Source organism: Phyllostomus discolor, chromosome 11, assembly GCF_004126475.2.
Source record: "Phyllostomus discolor isolate MPI-MPIP mPhyDis1 chromosome 11, mPhyDis1.pri.v3, whole genome shotgun sequence".
NCBI lineage: Eukaryota > Metazoa > Chordata > Mammalia > Chiroptera > Phyllostomidae > Phyllostomus > Phyllostomus discolor.
In genome coordinates, this window is record NC_040913.2 from 86952009 (window position 1) to 86975139 (window position 23131).

Sequence of the window (23131 nt, forward strand, 5' to 3'; positions counted from 1 at the left end):
CTGCACCTCTCTGCCTGGCTAGTGTGCGGTGCTGGCCGTTGAGGATGCCTGGGGGAGCCCTCACCGCTGTGCTGGCCCGGAGGAACTGTCACTCACGGAGCGCTCGCTGCGGTTATCCATCCACTGGCAGTCACGGTGCGCCTGCCGTGTGCCAGACCCTAGGTGCGAGCTGCGAGGATGAAGCACCGCCCCGGGGGGAAGGGACTCGTGCAATTTAGAGAGTGAGAGGGACGCACAAGTGGACAATTGCGGCCGGGATGAAAACTCACAACTGGAGATGAACCTAACGTGCTACGGGAGCGCCCGGCAGGGGGCTCCTTCAGAGCCCGCTTCCTGGAGGAGGCAACATCTCCCCCGAGACCTGGGGGGCAGGCGGGGCGTGCGAGCCCGGCCGTGTGAACCACACCGTGTGAGCGACTGTGCGGCTGCTTCGGTGCCCGTGGGGACAGCTGGGCCCAGGGCGCGGCAGGCTGTGAGCACGCACGTTCCTCCATTGCCCGTGCTCTGAGTGAGTGTGGGAGGGCCACCCCGGGGAGACCACGCCACCACACGTATGTGCGTGTGTTTAAGATGTAGCTTCTTCTTTACTGTTTTCCATGGACTACTATGCTGTGTTGGTTTTAGGCGCCCAGCGTAGTAGTTAGATGAGTATGTGCTTCACACACACAGTGAGTCCCCCGACATGTCCAGTGCCCGCCTGGCCCGTATCACCGGGTGCATTTTAAGGGGTCAGCTTTGCTTGGCCCTCACGGGGGACCGGCTGCCTGCCGGGTGAGAGCTGAAAAGGCCGGCAGGGCCTCTCTCAGCTGGCCTGCCCCCTCTCCCCCCACCCCCAGGAGTGGCCGGGCCGACATGGCCGCCATCTACCATGAGCGCATCGATGTGGAAGGCCACCACTACGGGCCCTCGTCCCCGCAGAGGAAGGACGCCCTGAGGGCCGTGGACACCATCTTCAAGCACATGACCCAGTGGATCCAGGTGACCAAAAACACGGGCCCCCGGGCTACCCTGCCTTCTGGTCAGTCTCCTTCTGTCTCCTCGACTGTCCGCCCCCCCCCACCCCCAGTGCCTTCTCTCCTGCCCTTCGCACACGCCTTTCAGGTACCAGGAGACCCCCGTGTCACAGGCCGGCAGGCGGGCGGGAAACAGCTCAGACCTGTGTCCTGAGCCGGCTCAGCTGGCGAGGCGGCCCGGCTCCGCACCAAAGCTAGGGAGTCTGGAAGCCGGCTTGGCCTGGGCAAGGAGCCGGGCCTGGGCCCCTTCTCTCCTTCCGCCACATCCCACATCCTGGCTGAAGGACTCTTTAAGCAAGGGATTATTTTAAAAAAACGGTCCAGGGCTTTATTTTCTCACCTGTGAAGTGGGTGAGTGACAGCTCTCACATCACCAACCACACGCATGTGGTGGAAGAGCCAAAGATGACAGCACATGGGCACCTGGCAAGGCGGGAGGCCCGTGTGTGTGGTCTGCAGCGCCATGGGGCGGGGGGCCGGGCCGCCCCGAGCCCCTCCGCAAAGTGCTTCTGCCGACACTTCGAGCTGTGTCATGGGGGGAAGAGGAGATGATGGAATTCAGGATTGGGAAGTGTTGTTTTCCCAGAATGCATAGTTTAAAACACCTCTTTACGCAACAACTTTCCCAGAGCACGCCTCTCTGTCTGTCTCTCTCTCTGTCTCTCTCTGTCTCTCTGTCTCTCCCTCTGTCTCTCTGCCTCTCTCTCTCTCTCTGTCTCTGTCTCTGTCTCTCTCTCTCTGTCTCTCCGCGGGTGCTGTCGTGACCGCCTGTGTCCACCCACAGGAGCGGGGGCTGCAGGACAAGCTCAACGTCATCATCTTCTCGGATCACGGAATGACGGACATTTTCTGGATGGACAAAGTGATTGAGCTGGACCGGTACATCAGCCTGGCCGACCTGCAGCAAGTGAAGGACCGCGGGCCTGTAGTGAGCCTTTGGCCGGCGCCAGGGAGGCACTCGGAGGCAAGAGGCCCCACGATGGGGGAGGGCGGGCGGCTCTTTGTGGACTTGGTCTTTGTGCCGTACAGAGCGGCTGGGTGACCCCGTCAAGGTTTCACCCTCCCCATCTCTCTGTTCTCTTCCCCGAGGTGGGCGTGCTGGCACCCACCGCCCTGAATGGTAGTGGCAACTACATGAGATGGAGGATGGACAGTGCGGAGCATGCTGAGTGCTCAGCCCTGACTGGGGCTGTTTTATTATTGGCCCCGACGCAGCACTTCTCGGGCCAAATCAGATGCGCCCACAGAATGAATGCTCTTTCCCTGGAAGACAGCCACCTGTCTGCACTGTGTCCTTCAGGGACCCAGAGATAAGAAGGTGATGAATGAGCCGGCCGAGGCCCTGCGTGCTGTGGGCCAGCGCCTTATCTCAGGACCCACACTGTGGGGGCTCAGGTCCCAGCTCTGTCACGACCGGGCGGCTCCCTGACCGGCCCCTGTGCCGCTTCTCTGTCCACGTGTCCATGTCCACGTAGCTTCCTTCCCGGGCTGCAGTGAAGCATGCACACAGACGCATGCAGGGCTCGCTGTGAGGACGACGTACGTGTCACTTATTACCATTGCCACCATCAAAGGGGGAGGTTCCCAGAGGGTGTGAGACCAAGCTCGCTCCCCTCAGTCACTGCCCGCCGGGAACTCGGCACCCCGAGATCAGTAGGCCTCTACTTACCCTTCCTCCCAAACACTAAGTATATCTGGCAGAACTTGGCGAGTCACCCTGAGAAAGCGAGGAGGAGCGAGGGGCTTGTTAAACACTGGGAGTATATGTACAGAGTTTGCCGTGCCATCAGTGGGGAATGACCACTAGTGCTTTTAAGATTCAAGCACGGCAGGACGAGCTGTAGGTCCAGTCCCAGGACAAATCCGCTTTCTCTGATCTCAGGGGTGCCTGATTCCATCATTTTCCCTTTCGCTGTATTTTAGTGTCTTGACATAAGTGTTTGTAATGTGTTCCTTTATCATTTAGTAGGCACCAAACAAATTTTATAAAATATGTGTGAAAGGATAATGTTGCGGTGACACCTTAGATTCAGTAAGCAGGTAAGAAACAGGACACCGCCAACCCCGTGCTGACTCCTGGGCGCCTTCCTCAGACCCCTCACCCTTGCGGCCGCCTCAGGGAAAACCCGTGTTCTACATGTGGGGTTATCATTTCCCTAATTCTCCTTATAATTTTACCATACAGGGTCTTTAGTTTTGTAGTTACTAGAACTTTATATGGTAGGGAAACTCTCGTCTTGTATTCTTCTGCAACTTTTTTTTTGTCTGCAACTGAAATCCCCAGGATTCTCTCGGGTGTTCTGTGTAGCTGCAACCCATCCCTTTTCACTGCTGTGTAGTATTCCACCCCCAAGACACACCATGATTCACGTGTCCCTTCCACTGTGGCTGGGCTTTGGGGCTGTTCCAGTTTGCGGTGTAATCCCTCTACGTGCCTCCAGGTGCGCATGTGTGAGGGCTGCTTCAGTCCTACTGCGGAGAGCCATCTTCTTTCCTGAAACACACAGAAGTTTCTCGTTTGTGCCTAGTTGCATCTATCTGTTGTTTCGCCATAAACACTTAAGTGGTTGTTAAATACTGGGAATATATGCACAGAGTTTGCCGTGCCATCAGTGGTGAATGACCACTAGTGCTTTTAAGATTCAAGCACGGTAGGAGGAGCTGTAGGTTAAGTCCAAGAACAAATCCGCTTTCTTTGATTTTATAAGCTCCTCCCTCTCCTCCAGGTCTGATGAATGCTCACATATATTTAGAAGGGGAATGAAACACTGGCCACTCTCGACTTCCTCTGCAGGTGTACGCCAAACTGAGGGCGGTGGAGCACATGACCACGTACGAGAAGGAAGACATACCCAGCCGCTTCCACTACAAGAACGGGAAGTTCGTCTCTCCTTTGACCTTAGTGGCCGACGAAGGATGGTTCATAACCGAGGTAACTGTAAAATGTATGACAAGGTAGTCAGCAGACGACTTCTGTCAGACAAGCAAAGGTACACGAGTACGCAGCTTTCACACTGCAGAGATCTGCTTGCACTCGAGGGTTGTTCATTGCATCACTTCGCTCTTGAGAGGATCAAGAGGCGTGGCCAGGGGGCTCAGACAGAAGCTGTGGGCTCGGCCCTGGAGTCTCGGTTTAGCCAGCAGGGCCCCAGACCCGCCCTGTTTTAACGAGTGGACCCTAAGGCAGTTACCTGGGCTACAGTGTGAGCGACTGGGTTTAAAGGGCACGGCAGTGTGAACCAGAGCAGCTGCTTTAGGGCAGCGGAAAACAGGCGCTCAGCTTCGCTTTTGCCTTTAAGAGAAGTGTTGGGCGCCCAGCACTCTGTAGATCTGGGTTGTCCATTCGCCACCCTGATGTTACAGAGGAGATTGTCTTGCATTTGGGGCCCAAACTGTGGTCACCCTGTGCCCAAATGACGTCAGTGGCCTCCTCCTTGCTGGCCCGGACGCCAAGGTCATCAGACTCTTTGATCAGCTTCTGATATTGGGCCAGCACGAGAAGGCCCAGCCCTTTGGGGAATTGTGGTCCCGCCCTGTTCAGAGCACCAAAGAGGGCCCGGGTTCCTGTAGACATGAGTGGGAAGGTGGGCTGCAATACAGCAGACTTGGCGGGGCGGGGGGGGGTGGCAGGTGCTGGCACAGCCGGCCGAGACCCCCGGAGTAGGATGCCTAAGACTAGTACTGAGCCTGCCAGAGAGATCAGAGATGGTGAGTGGGCAAATGCGGGGACATCTAGGGGCCCAGGTGGGGCACAACGGGGGTCCCTGGACACGCAGGTCAGTCACTCAGGAGGACTGAGCTGTCCCTGCGGGCGCTCAGGCGGAGAAGCACCGGGCCACCGAGGAAACAGAGCAGACGTGGTCAGCACTGTCGGCGGCGCTGTCCCCGGGCCGAGGGGTGCTCTCTGCAGACTCGGCTTCCTAGGCCGAGTGGTTCTAAAATTGTGTTGATTGATTGATCTGAGAGAGAGAGGGAGGGAGAGAGAGAGAAACATCGATGTGAGAGAGGAACGTTGACTGGCTGCCTCCTGTATGCACCCTGACCATGAATCAAACCCCGCGACCCAGGCACGTGCCCTGACCGGGAATCAAACCGGCAGCCTGCTGAGTCACAGAACGTGGCTCCACCCAACTGAGCTACGTGGCCAGAGCAGGCCGTGCAACTTCAAAAGTCTCCAAGAAGTTCACCTCTGCCCCTCACGCTCTCTACAAGCCAAAATGCCCCTCTTGGCTTTGCCTCACTACCTGAGATGAGACTCACCTGGCACAAGGGTGCTCCCAGCTCCCGGCACTCTCACCTGGAGCGGTTTTCTCCGGATTTCGCATGGAGCATGCACGCCGTTGAGCGGGGGAGGGGGGGGGGTCTGTCCAACTTCGTTCTGTGAAGCCAGCTTTTCCGAGTTGTGCAAAAGGCTTTATTCCTGAAACTCATTCAACTTAGAACATTCTGCTGGAACTTCTGTTGTGTTTTTAAAGCGAATAGACGAGTTCATTCACAGTTGGCTAGCACTCATTTCTGAGCACGACGGTGTATTTCCTGCTCCCTTTCTCATACCGAGCTGAACTCAGCCGCCCCGAGAGGCTGCTTCCTGGTACGGAGGGAGGTCGTCAGAAGGCAGAGGTGATTTGGGGTCATTCACAGGAAAACAGGCTTAGGTAGGGACGGTGGCAGTGCCAGAAGCCATCATTAAGAGTATGGACAAGTAATGAGGTGCTGGGGGTGAGGCCCTGCACCCCTCCAGGAGGACAGGACAGACGCAAGTGAGGCCGCTCCAGCCGCAGCGGCTGCCGGGGAATGTTCAGTCTGGAAGGCAGACACGGCATCTTGGACGTGGCATGATTTTCTGATGAGTGATTAACACAGTGACGGGGGACCCCGGGGTATCAGTCAAGATCTTCTTGGTTATAAGTCATAGGCCCCTTGAATAAATGTGGTCTAAATAATAGAGATTTATTATCTCATATAAATAGAAATCTAGAGGTAGGCCGTTGCACGGTTGGTTTATGAGCAGCTCAGTGGTATCAAGGCCTTGGGCTGGCTCTTCTGTAATTCTTTAGGTTTTCCCCTCAGGGTCACAAGATGGCTGCTGTAGCTCCAAGCGTCACATCCCTTCCATTATCCCAAAGCAAGAAAGAAGGGGTGTGGCTTTTTCTTATATATCTATTAGTTTTATCAGGGAGAAAAAAAAAATGTATCTCAGCCTCAGAGGCAGATACAGGTTTTGTGGGACCCTGGCAATCGTAAAATTTGGGGAAGGGGTCTCTCTTTAAGAAAAAAGGGGATACAATTATAAGGATAAAATTATGGGCAGGGACCTGGAAGAAACCCATGCAAATGAGAAGCCCCAAGGCTTACACTTTTTAAATTCCACTGTGAATCCACTTCTGCCCAGAACCCACTAGCAAACTTCTGCTTAGGTGTCATCAGCCAACTCACCAGCTTGGCTAGAGGGTTCCTGCCTCGGGTCCACCGAGGTGCTAAGACCTGGTGCCATGCTGACCTACAGGCCAGCAGGCCATGCCCACCGGACCACAGTGGGGCGGGGCTGGGGAGGAGGCGGACTAGGCCTGAGAGCTTAGAGCAGCAAGCAAAGGACTCAGAAGGATGGCAAGGGCACAGTGCTCCTGGTCCCTGGAAAGCCCGGTGACAACCCCGTGGTGCCTGCCCCTGCCCCGGCGCTGCTTCCGTCACGCCCTTCCCCGACCCTGCAGCGACTCCAAGTGCCTGCTTCCCTGCAGACACGGGCACGTTCCAGCATCTTCTGAGGGTGAAGCGTATGGCAGCTGCACACTATCCTATACACTATATTACTTTTGTATGCATCGCACAAATACACAGACACATACACACGTATGTTTGTGTAAATCAGAACTAGGGCCACCCGTCATTTCACAGGATGGTGTAGGAAAGGGGGAGGAGCCACGACAACAGCAGGAAAGACTGCCTGCAATCCTCTCCCCCTTTCCACACATCCCCCACCCCCTCGCTTCCAGAACACAGTCAATGACGTTGTGATGCGTTTCCAAGGTGACAGGTGATTCCTAAAATTCATGGAGTGATTATATGGTAAGGTATAAAAAGGTGGAATCACTGTATTTTATACCTGAAACTAATATAACCAGTGTGAGATGGTATACCAACCGTACTTAAATAAAAAGTAAACTTAAAAAACAAAGAATGCCTAACTACTGGCGATTACTTAAACTCTTTTTAATATACACACAATCATTTCAGAAAGCAGATAATTTTTTTTAAAACACTTGAGGCAGAAACTTTTTTTTAGAAAGGAAAGCCATCGGAGGGGAAGCTATATAGGACGTGAAAAAAGTGAGGTTAGCTCGGACAGGTGCTAACCTCAGGTGAGTGCTGACCCGCTGCGCGCGCAGACTGTCAGGGCTGCGTCACGTGACTGAGTTACGAAAACCGTCTGCCGCGAAACGGGCCTCCATTCATCACACCTGGCTCGGGAGGCGCTCGACAGTGACTCCTCCCCCCAAGTTTCAGTGACGTGAACATAGCGACGTCGCCCTTTGTAGATAAGAAATCTATCAAGGAAAATTTCTCCTTGAAATGTTGGTCGACAGCACTGATGAAATAATAATAGTTGCCTTGGATTAAGTGCCCCCCGGCTCCTAGTGATAATTCTCCCAGTGGCTCTGCCTCGCGGATGCTGTGGGTCCAGAAAGGAACATTCGAGACATGCAGTGGGACACCCACGTGGCTCTGAGCTCCCCGGCAGCCGACCCAGAGAGGAAAGGACAACCAGCGGCGGCCTTAACGGGACTTGCGGTGCCTGCAACACGCGGACACGAAGGGTTCCCTGGAAAATCATGGTTGTCCGTATGTCCCGAGAGAAATTTAGGTCTCCTGTAATCACTCCCTTTCGTACCTTAGTTCCCTAAATGAAATGCTGCAGGCATTTTACTCCTACGGTTAGATGTGTGGGTTTTTTATTTTTCAGGCTCACATGTAGAAAAATATAGTCTCTGATTTCGACTTTGATATAGCCTTGAAGTTCTATTTCTTTGTCTCCCCCAAATCCTAGGAACGGGAGCACCCACTGTCTCCTTGTAGCCTCACACGTGTTTCTTTCACATCTTTCTGCTCTTTATTACACTTGCTTGACCACCGAGGATTGAAAACTCCCTCCTCTCGCCTGTTCCCGCGCTGTGCCAGGGCCCCTCCCTTCCCCCCGTGCCTGTCTGCGACGTCCCTCCCCACGTGGCAAAGGCACCCTGGGTTTTGTGCACCCCCGTGTCCCAGCGCACAGTCCTGCCGGATGGCACCGAGCCCGCTGCTGCGGCTGCGCAGGCCTCTCGGGCCTGCCGGGGTTCCCCCTGGGTCCGGGTCCGGGGAGCCCAGAAACGTTTTCCCCGGTGCGGCCCTGACCCCCGGGAGGCAGCTGAGTCAGGGCGCACGGATGCGGGCTGGGGGCCACACGGCTGGATCCCCTTCTCCCTTGCTCCCTGCGGCTGCTGGGCCAGCAGCCTGCACGACTTTGCTTCCGGTCCCAGAGAAACACCAACTGTTTGCCCCCCGTTTAAGTTTAGCAGACTCTGCGGCAGCTGGCTGCTCTCACAGGAAGACTTCACCGAGTTAGATTTTGTCTCGTCTTTTTTAATGGTCGTTTGTTTAGAGCACTGTCACTGAAAAGGAGGAAGACGGGACAGCAGATTTCATTTGTGGCTCGGAACCGCTCGGTTCCCCGGGGTGACTGCTGACGCTGCTCCTGGCACTGAGGCCCCGCAGCTTGCTTCTGCTCCGCACCCTTTGGTGCACGGGCTGGATTTCCCATGGGGCTGGCCCTTTCTCTGCCTTCTGTCCCCCCCCCCCCCCCCCACCATGCTCTCAGAGAACTAAAACGAAGGAGCAAAACCCAGGCAGCCTGCAGAGGTCTCAGGTCCCAGCCTTCCACACCAGCCAAACAAGGAAATAGGGGGCCCAGCTGATGCCATCACCTCCTCTGTCCCCCTCAGACCTGGGCACTGTCCTCTGGAAAGCTCCCACTGCTTGTCCTTGCCAGGGGACGAGGGTCACAGTCTCCACTGGAGCGTCTGAGCCTGGAACAAGCGGGACCCATACGCCAAGCCCAGGCGGTTTCCCACAGCCCCGTCACGCCCCCATGTCCCACCCACCCCTCCCCCGGAGGCACTGGGGCAGCCTGGTTGTCACCATGTCTAGGGTGGTCCAAGGTCCCTCGGGAAGCGGGTCCAGAGATGCTAAATGCCCTTGGCACGTGGGATAGTCAGGAGCAACAACTCAGTGAACTGGAGAGCGGAGACTCAGGGGGTGGTTTCCGCCAAACTCAGGACACTCTCCTCTGCCGTAACATCCACGTTCTGCCTAGAAAGTCAACTACCACGTCCAGCAAATGTTTGAAGAGTGCCTACTGCGTGTGACCCGGCAAAGCTCTAATTCTGGCTGGAAGAAGGAGCTGCTGGCCTCCCCGGGCTCCCAGCCCAGGGAAGGAGCCAAACATGGAGCAAGCACGCACGCACGCCATGCACACGGAGGAGCGTGCAGTTACAACACAAACGACACTCTGGAAGAGACCGTCTGGGAGGAGAGGACCCCCTGAGACGTGAGGGGGCAGAGGGTCTCTGGAGGATGAGTGGTCATCCCTCAGATAGGCAGGGGGCCGGAGGTGGGGGTGCTGCCTTCCACGCCAAGGACTGAGATGCTTGGAGAATCAGAGGCAGGAAAGAGCGAGTTTCAAGGATGAGAGGAACTGACAGAAGGGGCCACGTGGCCAACGGAGGGGAGTGAGGAGAGGAAAGGGGCCTGGGCGAGGTGGTGCAGAAATGGGCCAGGCCGTGGCAAAGACGCTGTACTCTCTGTAGGACAGTGGAAGGTAACAGTTCTAACGGGGCAGCACCGTGACCATCACCTTCAGGACTCTGTCACTCACAACTCAAGGGGAAGAGTTGAGGAACGGAGGTGGCGAGCAGTTCCTTCGAAAATCCTGTAGTCCTCATTCACCCACTAGATACAGAGACAATCGGTGTTACTCCCTACACCTTCAGTGAGTCATAATGAGTGCCGTAAAAACAATCTCCACTTATCAGGGATCATCAGCACCTTTAGAATGAACCCCCCACGACCACCTCCAAAAGTTTCAATGATGCGCATATCGAGTTATTTTACATTTTGTAGGTGTTAAATGTATTGAGAATTTTTTTTTCAAAATTTTGGCCAATAATTACAACAGCACTAATAGCTACCTTGAATTAAGTGTCTCCTGGTTACTGTCCCTGCATTGTGGATACTGCCACCCCAACTGTATGAGTTGACTAGGCTCCAAGTTTTAAATGTCCTGCCTAAGGTTACCAAGCTGGGGAGGACAAGGCAGGACTTGAACCAAGTATAACCAGGAAGCACACCGTCCGCCCAGTTTTGCAAAGGTCCTCCAAGCCTGGCATCAAAGTGTTCGCCGTCTCCCCGACTTCCTGTTTCAGAGGGACAGGCTCGCCCCCCGGTTCTCAAGACGAGCTGCCTCGCACCGGCCGCAACAGACGTTCTGCCATTACCATTCACTTCCGTTCTCGCTCCTGGAGGCCTGCAAAACCCTCTCTGCCAGCTCAGCGGTTCCCTTTGCTTCCTCTTTCTCTTCTAAGCCCTGGGCCCGCCCTTTCCTATTGCCAACATGGATGATTTGCACACGCATGAACCGCAGTAGCCATGTGTGTGGAAATGATTTGTCTGGTTCGAGGTCCAGGTGAATTTTTTAAATGGTTGGAGAGGCGTAACTGCTCTCCTGACATGCTCCGTGCTCTCTGCCCCCAGGCCCGCACGCAGGGGTTCCGGTAACGTCACCCATCCCAATACACAGTCGGGACAATCCCCGGAGTGTCCCCTCCTCCCTGGCTCCCTTTAAGGCCAACTCAAACACCATCTGTCCCACGAAGTTCCCTAACTTCCTCGATCTTGGAATTCTCCTAGAACCCAAATCGCTCCCCCGGGGGCTGTGTTTGTCTGTCTGCTTTTAGACTCTTCCTTCGGGGCTAGAAACTCCTTGAGGTCAGGTCTGTGGCATCTTAACCTTCCTTTTCCTCCATGGAAAACTAGTTCATGGCCAAGGATTGTTCGTGGAATACGAATTAAATGAATTCATTGTTGAGATTAAATATGAGTTAAATATTGAGATTCTTGGTTGTTCAGTTTGTAGGTTTGTAAATCAGTAACCAAGCAAACAGAGAAGAAAGCTGAGTCAGGCCTTGAACTTGAGCTAATTATTAGTAGCCCTAGAAGAGACTTCAATGGGGAAACGGTGTGGACACCACTCATGGAATTCTCCGAGCTTCCATCAGCCCGCAGCTGGAGGCCAAGGGCAGGACACGTCAGCTCCCTGCGGTCCCTCTAGTCTCAGGGCCGATTCCTGTGGCCTCTTCCAGACAGCGTCCGCCTCACGCCGCCGTGCTCAAAAAGGCGGCCAGATGTGGCCAGACCCTGGTGAAAGGTCGTGAAGCACGGTGTCTCCTCGCCGCTCTTCTGCGTGGAGAAAAACATGCAGCAAACTCGGGCCAGGCTTCTCAGGCAGTCCAGCGCACGTCCCCGGAGGAAAGGTTTATTTTGAACGCTGGCAAAGGGTACGCCACACCAGCCTCCGTTCTAAGGCCTGTGGATGATTGGCAGTCAGGCCCGGGCCCAGAACGTTTGGGGACATGAGGACAGTCTGGGAAACGTGGCTGCTGAGTGTCGGTGGCAGCCCGAGTGGTATTGTGCAGGCCCGGCTCACGGAGCTTCAGGAAGGCGGGTGTTGAGTGCTGGAAGCTGCTGGCTTTCTGGAGGTGATTAGGGCCGTCCGCATGAGCCGTCTGAGAACACACGCATGCCCTCCTCACCCCTGGCACACGTCAGGAAACACGACCCTGGAAAGAAAGAAAGGAGGAGAAAACCCCATCCACTCAGTGCTGTCCTCCAACACGCCTGTCTGCCCCGAGGAACTCTGTTTTTCTCGCTCCTGCCGACTTTGCTGTCTGGCATTTTTCATTTCCAGGGTCAGGCCGTGTGTGGCAGTAGGCTTCCCAGGGTCAGAGCAGGGCCAGAGGCCTGTGCGGCGAAATTCTGCTTTAGACGGAGCGACCCTTCCGAGTCGGAGAGAGAGGCTGTTGGAGGGACATCTCTTCGCAGTGGCGTGTGGCACACGTACGCCTCAAGGCTCGTGACCTCCGTCCCCCAGGGCTCTGCGGGGTCCCGCCAACAGAAAGCCCCTTGGAAGGAGCCTTTAAAATAGCTAGAGGCTGCAAAGTCTGAGAAATGGCAGTTGTAATAGGAACTGAAGCTCGCTCTGGACCCTAGCAGCAACGGCGTGAGAATGGGCCCCATTATTGTCGCTTCCTCGAGGGTTGTAGTCGAAGCCACCGCCGACCCACACATTATTGAGTGCCCTTGCCAGCCTGAGAGGAACTCAGAAATTTATCTCCCTTTCGGCCCCTGGGAGGTTCCTGTTATAACCGTGTCCTGGGAGAATCCAGTCGGCCCCTCACACACCTAGACAGGGGTTCACATTTCCTTTCTTTTCATCAGATTTCAGGACAGTCGGTCACCCTATTTGATTGGCGTAACCTCAGGCAGGCCAGCACCCGAGGGTAATCAATTCTCATTTCCTCTCGCTCTTTCCCACAGTCTCACTCCGGTAGCTGCTTTCTTCTGATGCATTTCCCGTGGGAGGTCCCCGGGGTCTCCTGGCCTCTCGGGGCCCCTTGGTGCCAGACCGTCCCCACTAACAGAATTCCCAAGGGCCCTGATGCTGGGGGACCTCGGCGCCCGCCCACTGTTGGGTTAAGAGGTCCCTGTGCAGCCTCTGTAGTGCCCCACGGCTGTGTATACTCACCCCCACACACACTACACAGCATGTACTCACACTCACACTCACAGCCACAGACGCTCACACTCACAGCCACAGACGCTCACACTCACACAGCTTTCCCCCAGTGCCTCTCCCACGTGCTGGCAGGGACGCCCCACCCTGCCTGGGATTCCTCTCACCGATGACACCCCATTTCTTCACTGCCTTCATAGGGTGGATTCCCCCCTTTTTATTAGTGGGGAGCCACCCCGGGCAGACAGGACTCAACATGTGTCAGAAGGACTGCGTGTTTCCTGAACCTTCTGGGAATTGGCTGCCCGCCCCACAGCAGGCCTGGCTCTTTCAGTGACCCAGACGTAGGAGTTCTCCCTTCCTCCCTCCCCGACACAGCCCAGTCCTCTACCTGGCTCACTTTGGGCCAAACCTGGAGGGTCTGGGCACCTCCCTGGGCTGTCACTAGGTGGCGCTATGGGGCAGTCCCTGGACCTGGCGGGTCGGATTGGTTGCATCAGGCTGCGGGGGACTCCTGCTCTGGAGGCTGGTCTGTGACGCGCATGCACACGCACACGCACACTTCATCAGTGCCACCTCACATGCAAGCATGCGGGAGGGGGGTGACGGGCGCCCGCAGGAAGGAGAGGAACAATTGTTCAATGCACCATGTTGAAACTGGGGCCCTGCAGGCAAAGCATTCAGTTCAGCCACCTAGACGAAAGGGTTAGCTTCTCCCACGAGCAGCCGGTTTACTCTTACTTTTGAAAATCAGTAAGAACAGTTGTTTCACTGAAGCCGCTTGTCACTTTCATAAAAACTAGTGGTTTTCCCTGTCACCAGACTGCTCCCCTGTCACCGTTAGGGCTGAGATGTTCATTGCTTGTACAGGGTCCGGCACAAATAACGCCCCTGGTTATTACAAAATCACAAGCATGTATTTCTGTAACATAACAATCTCACACTCAAGCACACCATGTGGCCTTTTAGGTGAAATGTTCACATTACAACTATACATGATCACACCCATGTTATTGCCCCACCAACCACACGCAAGCAGGTGTGACTTCTGCCGGCCCCTGTATCTGTGGAATCTAGACTGAAATTTTTTTTAAGGTTTTGTTTATTTATTTTTAGAGAGGGAAGGGAGAGAGAGAGAGAGAGAGAAACATCAGTGTGCAGTTGCTGGGGGCCGTGGCCTGCAACCCAGGTATGGGGCCTGACTGGGAATCAAACCTGCCACACTTTGGTTCACAGCCCATGCTCAGTCCGCTGAGCTACACCAGCCAGGGTAGACTGGAATTTTTTAACCAGGTACTTGGCCTTCGCCTCCCTGTCCCCTGTCCCTCTGGGGTGGGGCACACACGTCCTATGGGGCTCATCATTGGTGAGGTCATCAGGAACAACACGTCCCACCCAGAGCTCCAGGAATGGCCACCTCGTGGCTGGGACATGGGCAGCCTCCCAGCACATTAGCCACGGAAGCGGAGTCGAGGCGTGTTGCAACCCTCCGACAGAGAAAGAGCGAAAAGGGCACAACCAGTCAGAAACACGGTGAGTTAACAGAAACAGTCCCAAGGAAAAGCAGGAGCTCAGCTGGAGGAGGAGGGGCGCGGGAGGGTGGAGATGCAGGAAACGGGGAGTCAGTGAAACAGTGCGACTCGGCCGGCAGTCACGCCAGGGAGCGATGTATGGGCTGAGGCCGGACGGGCGTGCGATGCGGTGTGACAGCCGCACCAGCAGAGGCGAGCGCAGCCCTCGCGGCCACCCCCGCCCGGCCGCACGGGGCCAGAGCGCCCGCCCCACGGCCCGGGCATCTGGTGGCCATCCGCGGCCGTTCAGCGAGCACCTCTCGTGTGTCAGGCACTGAGTGTGCAGCCGTGCCACGCTCGGAAATCCCGGTGGGGCGGCGTCATCACCCTCCGCAGGGCAGCGGAAGCTCGGAGGAGCGAAGTGGCTTGCCCCGGGTCCCAGAGCTAGAGAGCGGCGAGCTGGAACTTCACCCCGCGCGGATCCAATTCCAAAACCTCTTCCCTACACTTTATAACCGGCCACCAGCCAGGGAGCGGAGAGGCAAGGGACAGGGGAGGCCCTCACTGTCCACTGCCCACAAGAGCACTGCGGTGACCTCTGGCTTCGGTTAGTGAAAGGTGCATAAGGACAGGGAGACAGGTGACCTGGGTGTCAGTCCCAGACCTGCCGCTCAGCAGCCGTGTGACTCTGAGTCCCAGTCCACCTCTCTGTGCCTTGGTTTCTTCAACTGCAGAGGAGGCACGCTGTGACGATTAGGTGAATGTCAGGGTCAGCTCTTGGTGAACTGTGCAGCCCACCGACCACTCGGACTGTTACAGGTCCGTGAGCCAACCTGCGGCCGGGCGGTACTTCGCTGTTTTGCTTCTGCTCATTCATCACAACCAGCTGTTCTACCGCCTGTGTCTGCACTGTCTGTGACATCACACCTGCTTAGTGAGGGGACGCCCGGACCGGCAGGAGGGAATGCTCAGCCTGCCACGAAGGGCTCGGTGTGTCCGCCTGGCCACAGCCTCCTCAGGACTCACCCTTCAGCCTTCTGTCCCCCGAGCAAGCAGCTGCAGTCTAAGAGCAGAGAGTAGAGTTCGGAAGGGAGGAAGGGCGTCAGGGGAGTGATGGCCCTGGGTCCCCCCAGACGAAGGACGGCTGAAGGGAGTGTGGAACTACAAGACCTGGATGAGAGGAACCTGCGTGTCATCTTCAAACATCTGACCACGTGGAGAGGGGGGCAGACGTGTTCCGAGGGGCTGTGGGGTGGGAGTGGGGGGCCAGAAGAAGGAAGGACGGGTGGCACAGATGGGGGAAGGAGCACCCCGTAGGCAGGGTGGGCTACCTCTGGGCTTCAGGGGCTCTGCTAGCGACACAAGATGATGACATTAGCTGCAGCTTTCCCAGTAATTCTGACAGGGCTCAGGTGTCCTGCAGGGCAGTTCAGTGATGACACTGACTGCCCCGAGTTAGAGCAGCATGCCTCCCCCCGCCCCCCGCCGTGTGTTCAGGGGCTCAGTCCCACAAGAGTGTGCCCTTTCACATGACAGCCACAGTGTGGGTCCCCAGCCTCCCCACACTCGGATCTGACGTGGCTATAGTTGGAGGGTCTCACCACCCTCTGCAGGTTCAGTGCATCTCAGAACTCAGAGAGGTGCTGTGCTCATGATGTCCGTTTCATTGTAAAGGCTACGACTGAGGTACGGCCACAGGGAAGAGACACATGGGGGTGGGGGAGTGCAGAGTGTCCCGTTCCTTTTGGGTAAGCCCCACCCCACCCCACCCCAGCACACAGCTGTGCCCATCCGTCCCGAGACTCCCTGGCGGTGTGGTTCCCGGGCTTGACATGGGGTTTTGTTGTGTAGGCTGGGGTGATTCGACCACTGGCCACATGGCTGAGCTCATTCTTAGAGGTCAGGGGTCAGGAGATAGGCTGAAAGTTCTGCCCCTCTCACCCCCCAAGAGGGACCAGCCTCCTTCCTGAAGCTATCCAGCCCCTCCCTCAGACCCCCCCCAAGTCATCCAATTAGCATGAGCCCAGGTGGGAGGAAAAGGTCCCTTAGGAATAACAAAGGCACTCCTGTCGCCCAGGACATTCCAAAGGTGCAGGGAGTCCATACCAGGAACCTGGGACAAAGGCCAAACACATTTTCCATGACGCCACAGAAACACTTTACGGCCGGTCTGTCTCGAACCTGCTGTATTTAGTGGTTCTAAAGCCCACTGGGAGGCACAGGTGCCGCGCAGCTCCGAGTGAGAAAACGCCTTCCTAACCAGAGCTCCCTGGCGGCGGGATGGGCTGCCTGGAGGGGTCCGAGCTCCTGGAGTAGGAAGAGAGGACCCCAGGGCTGAGAGAGAAGGGCGTTGTCCCCACGCTGGGAGGTGGTTTGGACCAGCTGCCCCCTGATGACAGTTGTCAGGACGCGGCGCGAGTAACCACCTTGCTTGGTCGCAGAGCCGGGAGCTGCTCCCATTCTGGATGAACAGCACGGGCCAGCGGGGCGGCTGGCAGCGCGGGTGGCACGGCTACGACAACGAGCTCCGGGACATGCGTGGCATCTTCCTGGCCTTCGGACCTGGTAGGTGAGGGAAGGGCGGGAGTCCCCTGGCCACCCACTCCCAGGGGTTCCCGGGGGCTCAGCGTGTGCAGGGAAGCTGGGCCGCTTTCTCTCTGAGCAGCACTGAGCTGGCCCAGCCGGTCTCCGGGAGACGCCTCGCGCTGGCTCGCTTTCAGATGCTTCTCGGGTTTGGCACATGTGGCCAAATAGTTTTCCTTGTAAATGTGAAATCTTGAGTGCAGCGAAGAAAATGTCTTCCACATGTTCGTGATTCATCTTTTACTTAATTCCTCAAAATGGGTTTCACAGCCATCGGAGGTCCAGGAGAGCTGACCGGACACCCGGCTGCTGACAGCCCCAGGTCCAGTGTGGACGGGGTGGCATCCCGGGGTCTGCCCCTCCCACACACAGTTCCTCCCTGTGCAGAGCACCCGCCCCGTGGGGCCGGGCTGCACGGTCCAGGGCCCGACCAGAAGCCGGGATGCGCTCAGGGGTGGCTAGGAAATGACCTGGAGAGCGACTCTGAGAATCAGCCAGAAAGACGAGGGATGCCTGGGATGAAAGATTGACTGGGCCTTCTCTGGCCGGGTGAATCCCTAGGGCTGGAAGGGAGCAGGGGACAAAGGTGGCCTATTTGGGCATTTGCTTTAATCATTTAGAGAGCTAAACATTCACGTTTTGGAAAAGTTTATCGAACACTCTGAAGATCATACAACTACCCAAATACCCTCTTCTTACAAAAAAAAAATTAGAGTCAAAAGCATGCGACAGCCATTACTCATCAGTTGACGGGTCCACGAGCCACTCTTCTTTCTCACTACTGTCTGCCCCCCTGGCTACATGTCATAATCTGGCCCTGACACCCACGCTCCAAAGCCTTTACCTGGATGTCATCAAAATGCTTCAGCCCATGAAATCCCCGCTTTTCTTCCAAATGCTAAGTTAGACATTGGACCTAGAAGCCTTGCTCTTCTTCTGGATGTAGCAAGACAAAGGTATACATCAACCCACCTGCCGTGGGTCACGCTGCTTACGACAAAATAGCGGCTGAGAACTACCAGGTGTCCATTTCTGCACCCTCCATGGGAGCCTCTGGGACCCTGAGCGTAGGAAACACAGCGGTCCAAATCCTTTCCCGCTTGTGGTTCAAGTTCCCAGTCCCGAGGGAAGCCGCAGACAACAGTAGCAGCAAACACTTCCAGAGCCCTGGCTGGGTTCAGGACTTGGCCGGAGGGGGGAGCACAGAGGGTGTCCAGCACATCGCTGTCAACCAGTAACAGCTGTCAGGTGCTGCCCGTCAGCCGGCCCGTCGGCTCGGCGGAGCTCCGGGCGGAGTGGGTGAGTGATGACACCCTGCGGACTTGGTGGAGGTCGACCCGCTAGATTAGGTTGGAGACACTCCAGGGCCACGGCCTTTGTACGGGGGAGCACCAGACAGCTGGGCTCCCGTTCAAAAGCATCACCTTCTGCGTCCCCGGAGAGAGAAAAAGATTGTGAATGCAAAACAGTTGTCAGCTACAGGAGTGTTTATGAGCCAGTGTCTCGGGCCTCTTCTGAAAGCAGAAGCAAATCCCCAATAAGTTCAAACCGAATTCCCCAAGCCGAGTCAACTCGGAGTTCACCTCGGCGGGGAGATGTTGTCCATTAGCCAGGGCCTCCGTCGTGGGCTCCTTTAAAACTCAAAGCCTGAGTCCTTTACAGACAGCAAGGCGACCCCTGATGAAAACGGACTGGGCTCATTGCAAAAGTGTTTCCAGGCAGACTGAGCCCTGGGAGCCTCCCGCCAAACGTCACGTTCCTGGCTCCGGTCCTCACGGGGGATCGAACAGCTTCACACACTGGCTGTTTACTCGGAGGGACATTTAAGAGCAAGGCCGTTCATAGCGATCGAGCCGCACTCGGAGATAAAGGTGCATCCCTCCCAGTTAACTGTACGTGCCTCTCGCCGAGGGAGGAAGCTGGGCAGCGCTGTGGCTGCACTCAGACTGTCTTAGGAGTGAGTGAGTCTGGCCCGGCCAAGGGAAAGGGGACCAATTCTGGAAGGCAGCCTCTCTCTGCCTTAGGACATGGGTAGTTTGGGGGCTGTGACCTTTGTCATGGCTTTGCTGAAACAGTTTCTAATGTGAACAACCTAATCCTGCCAGGGAGAACTCCACACTCCCGAAGAGACAGCAGGAGCGTGGCCGGGTGAGCTGTGTGCGGGCCAGCGAGCCTCGCTCAGCCAGCAGCTCGGGGGACTGGGCACCGCGGGAGGCTGCAGAACCTTCACGCTTTAAGAGAAATGGTTTTAACATCTGCAAAATGTAAAACCCATGGGAATAACTTGGATTCCCGGTACAGGTTCCAAATGCCATTTGGAACTGGGCAGAGTTTGGCGGAGTCCTCCCAGATCGGATCAGGCCTTGTTCTGCTATTCAGGAGTTTTCTAGAAGCTCCCACTCCAGCCTGGATCATGTCTGCCCTGAGCCCAAAGTCCCAGTCCTGGGGAATAAGAAGCCACGAGCCAGGTGGAATGGGAAAGAAAACTCAACTCCGCTTCCTGCAGACGTGCACAGGATTTGATTTTGCTCTTTGAACGTACAAAGATGGTCTTCTGCAGAGTTTATCTCAACACTTCGCCCAAGCGTTAAAGAAGGGGTGTTTGGACAGCTGGGGAAGGGTATCTTGGGTTTACTACTGTCTACCTCCCACACTCCCCCACCCACCCTCCCCCACCCACATGCCCGACAAGGACAGGACCACCATGTCACCATGTGATGGGGAAGCAGGACGACCACATTCAAGTTCATGGCGAGTTGGAAGGATGGAGGGGACTTGCTTTCCTGTCACCAGGGCAACCTTTCCATTGATTCCTCAGGCTGCAGCTGGTTCACCTCTGGGGACGGACAACCACCATCTTGGCCCAAGCGTGCCATTTGCCTTGCTATGAAGAGGGGGGGCCCCCCTGGGGTGGCCCTAATCCTCCTCTCCTAGGAGGTTCTGGATTTTTTTTTAAAAAACTAATTTTACCCTGAGGTGATGCCGACCCTTATCATCCCTGCCTCTAGAGTAAAATTAATTCTCCTGAGAGTTTATGGTGGATATTCCATCCACCGCTTGCTTTTGCTGGGCATTTATCCTCCATGCCTGCTCACAATGCTAGAAGAATGCTAGCTACCATTTTCTGAGCACATATGACGTGACTGCAGCTATGATTCCTGGGTGCCATATCCCTGTCTGTCTCCTGAGGTGGCCCAGCTGGTGAGGCTTGCAGGCTGATTGCACACCCATGACCCTCGTTGCTCCGAATTCCATTTTAAATCTGCAGAGCGAGCAAGAGCCATCGCCTGCCCTGGCTCTGCTGTGCTCTACGGCTGAGTTCTCTGCGTGTGACTTCCTTCCAACCTTGTGCGTCCGGGGCTGACACCAGAGCAGAGTGCGGTGCTGGCCCTCTGGATGGCGCTGCTGCGGAGTCTGTTTGCTTTTTCAATAAAGCCTATGCGACCCTTTCAGCAAAGCCATGACAAAGGTCACAGCCCCCAAACCACCCATGTCCTTCAAAACTCTTACACGGACTGAAAGCTCATCCATGGGCTTTACTGATAGACAGACAATTTCCCTTCTCAATTCAGCCTCAGTGTAGCTTCAGGTATTTTGTGGGAAGGCCTAGTTTGGGGCCTAAAAGGGAAACTGCTTATGGACACGATCGCCAAGCTCTTCCAATGACTGAGCAGCAGACAGGCACTCTGCAGTCGGCATCTCACTGCCTCCAGTGGGGGCGGAGTGGGTGCTCTCCTGTTGGACGTCCCTCCTCCAGCGCCCTGACTTACGGTGCTGTGAGTGGCCAGCCCTGCCTTCACCTCCCGCGTCACCGCTGGCGTTGGCTGCAGCCTCTGGGTTTCTGGAAGCACAGCGCTTCCTCATCAGATCTCCCAGAGCCTTCCCTGGCCCTGTAACTCTGCCAATTCGCTTTTTCCCCCACACGGCCAAGTTACTTTGTCTGACAGTGAAAGCTCCTCAAGCAGGTTCAAACGACCTCCCAGGAGTACTCAGGAAGGCGTTGCCGTTGCTTTGAGCCGGCCAGCTCCGGGGAGACCGTCCAGTCCTACATCTATCTGTCCAGCCTTGGGCTCTCCACGCAGCAGGAAGATGCAGAAACATTCTTGAGTTGCGGTGGGGGTCTCTGCAACCGAAATTGGCACGCAGCCAGCCAGCCAGCCCCTGCTGGAAGGTGTCCTGAAAGATGAGAATGCCCTTGAACTGGGCTTCGGAGGGCCTAGTCAGGGGTAAACTTCTGTGACCGCACCTGGGCTCCAAGCTCTGCAGAAGTGAGGCGCGAGGTCAGTCTGTTTGCTGATGCGGCTCATCTCTACGGGCCACAGGAAGTTACTCCCTTTCACAACCTGTGGCCTTCCACGTACTCTCCCGAGGGCACGATCACCCGGCCACGCCCCATCACCGGAGCTGATCTCCCGGTCCCAAAGCCACCTGCAGCCTGAGCGTGCAGTTCCTCGGGCCCCGGGACTCAGCCCCGCTCTGTCCGGTGAGTGGCTATGATAACTCTCTTGCTTGCCTTTCCCTTTCAGATTTCAAGTCCAACTTCAGAGCTGCTCCAATCCGGTCCGTGGACGTCTACAATGTCATGTGCCGCGTGGCGGGCATCACCCCCCTGCCCAACAATGGGTCCTGGTCCAGGGTGATGTGCATGCTGACGGGCCAGGCTGGCCCGGCCCCGTCGGCCCCGCCCGGCGGGCTCCTGCTGGCCGCGGTGCTCCTCCTGCTGTTCCAGTAGCGGCTCCTTTCCATCCCAGACGGACGCTTGGCTGCGGGGGCCTCCGCCTCCACCGTGGGAAGGGTTTCATTTCCTATCTGAATGATAGCTTCATTAACACAGTCCAGGCCACACAAACTGTAAATGTATTATTCTTGGAGGACTCTCTCTATAAAAGTCCCCACTCCTTACACAAATATCCAAACTTAGTTTTCTTTTTCTGAAGATAAGGAACATCTCACACTGCATCTGTTCAAGGGTATGTCGTTTTTCTCCTTTTTTTTCCCACGTGTGGTGACTCAGATGAGCTGTCTGAGCAGAGGCCTGCCTGGGAGCAAGTGGCCTTCAAGTGGACACTGTATGAGAGCCCTGGGCCCCGCTGTGCCTGGCTGGGCCCTGGCCACGCCCAGCAGCTGACCAGTCCTCCAGGCCCAGGGCCGCCGTCCTGCACTGTGTGCCTTCCTTCCCGAACAGAGGGCTTCCCCGTGGCACGCCTGGCTGCTGTCGGTTTGCAACCCAGCTCGTGCAGTTTCTCCATCTCATTCCAAGTCCCACCAAGGGTGTATCTCAGCTTGGGTGACCCATCCATCAAAAATCACTAAGGACTGGAGAACTCAGAATGAGGTGGGTGACGGGCATGCGTCCCCTCCCAAAGTCAGGATGCACCAAGCATGTCCCTCTGGCCTCGAGGAGCAGGAACGCTTACCGTAGATCCGGCTCCTGGGTGCCTTCACACAGCGCATCTGAAGCCCCACCCAGAGCGGCCCTGCGGGGTGCGGAGGAATCCGCGGGTGCCGCCAGCTGGCCCACCCGCCTGCCTGCCTGCCCGCCCGTGCGGAGGTTAACTCGGACACCACCGCTCTGTCACCGCACACGCCGCTGTAGACGACAACAGCGACACTGGATGCCCACCAGAGACGGGGATGTCGGGCTGAGTGCGGGTGCCCGTGTTGCAGAGACCTCAGCTCCCTGCTGGGAATGGTGATGCGTGAAGCCTGAGTTTCACGCACCGGGGACCCGGAGCCTTGCTTGTTAAACGGCAATGGGGCGAAGTAGGCCCCTGAGTGACCCAGAATTCCAGGGAAAAGGAGGGGAGCCGGAGAGAACGTGCCGGAGCCAAACCCCCAGCACTAACCCACGGCCCATTTGATTAGGGAGCAGGGTGGCCCAAGTACCGCCCCCCACGGAGACTGGAGTTCTGCAGGCCCCGAGATGAGCCACTGAGCCTGGCTGAAGCGTTTGCAGCTCAGTCGTCTGAGTCGGGTGCAGGAGACCTTGTGAAAAGTGGGATAACTGCATTTCGAAGTGATCGGAGTCATGCACACACATCGCTGCATTAAAAATAACTTTGCACTGAACGAGGCAGAGCTGCCAGTGAGACGTTTGGTCAGGAACAGAATACCTCCAGTCTCCCCAGGACGGAGAAGCCCTCGGAGGGCGTTTGCCCTGAGAAATGGGCACTGCTGCCCAGCCCCAACTCAAGGAGGCTGGG

General features: G+C 56.4%; 1 protein-coding gene across 1 annotated transcript in view; it reads left to right on the forward strand.

The window, feature by feature from the left end:
- ENPP6 (ectonucleotide pyrophosphatase/phosphodiesterase 6) overlaps positions 1-22918 on the forward strand; it is a 73026-nt gene extending 50108 nt beyond the window's left edge. The window contains exons 4-8 of the mRNA XM_028526914.2: positions 837-978; positions 1798-1977; positions 3808-3945; positions 16787-16910; positions 21455-22918. Of these exons, the coding sequence (XP_028382715.1) occupies positions 837-978; positions 1798-1977; positions 3808-3945; positions 16787-16910; positions 21455-21660 (790 nt within the window). The 3' untranslated portion in view covers positions 21661-22918. The remainder of the gene's footprint in view (positions 1-836; positions 979-1797; positions 1978-3807; positions 3946-16786; positions 16911-21454) is intronic.
- Positions 22919-23131: the final 213 nt, after the last annotated feature.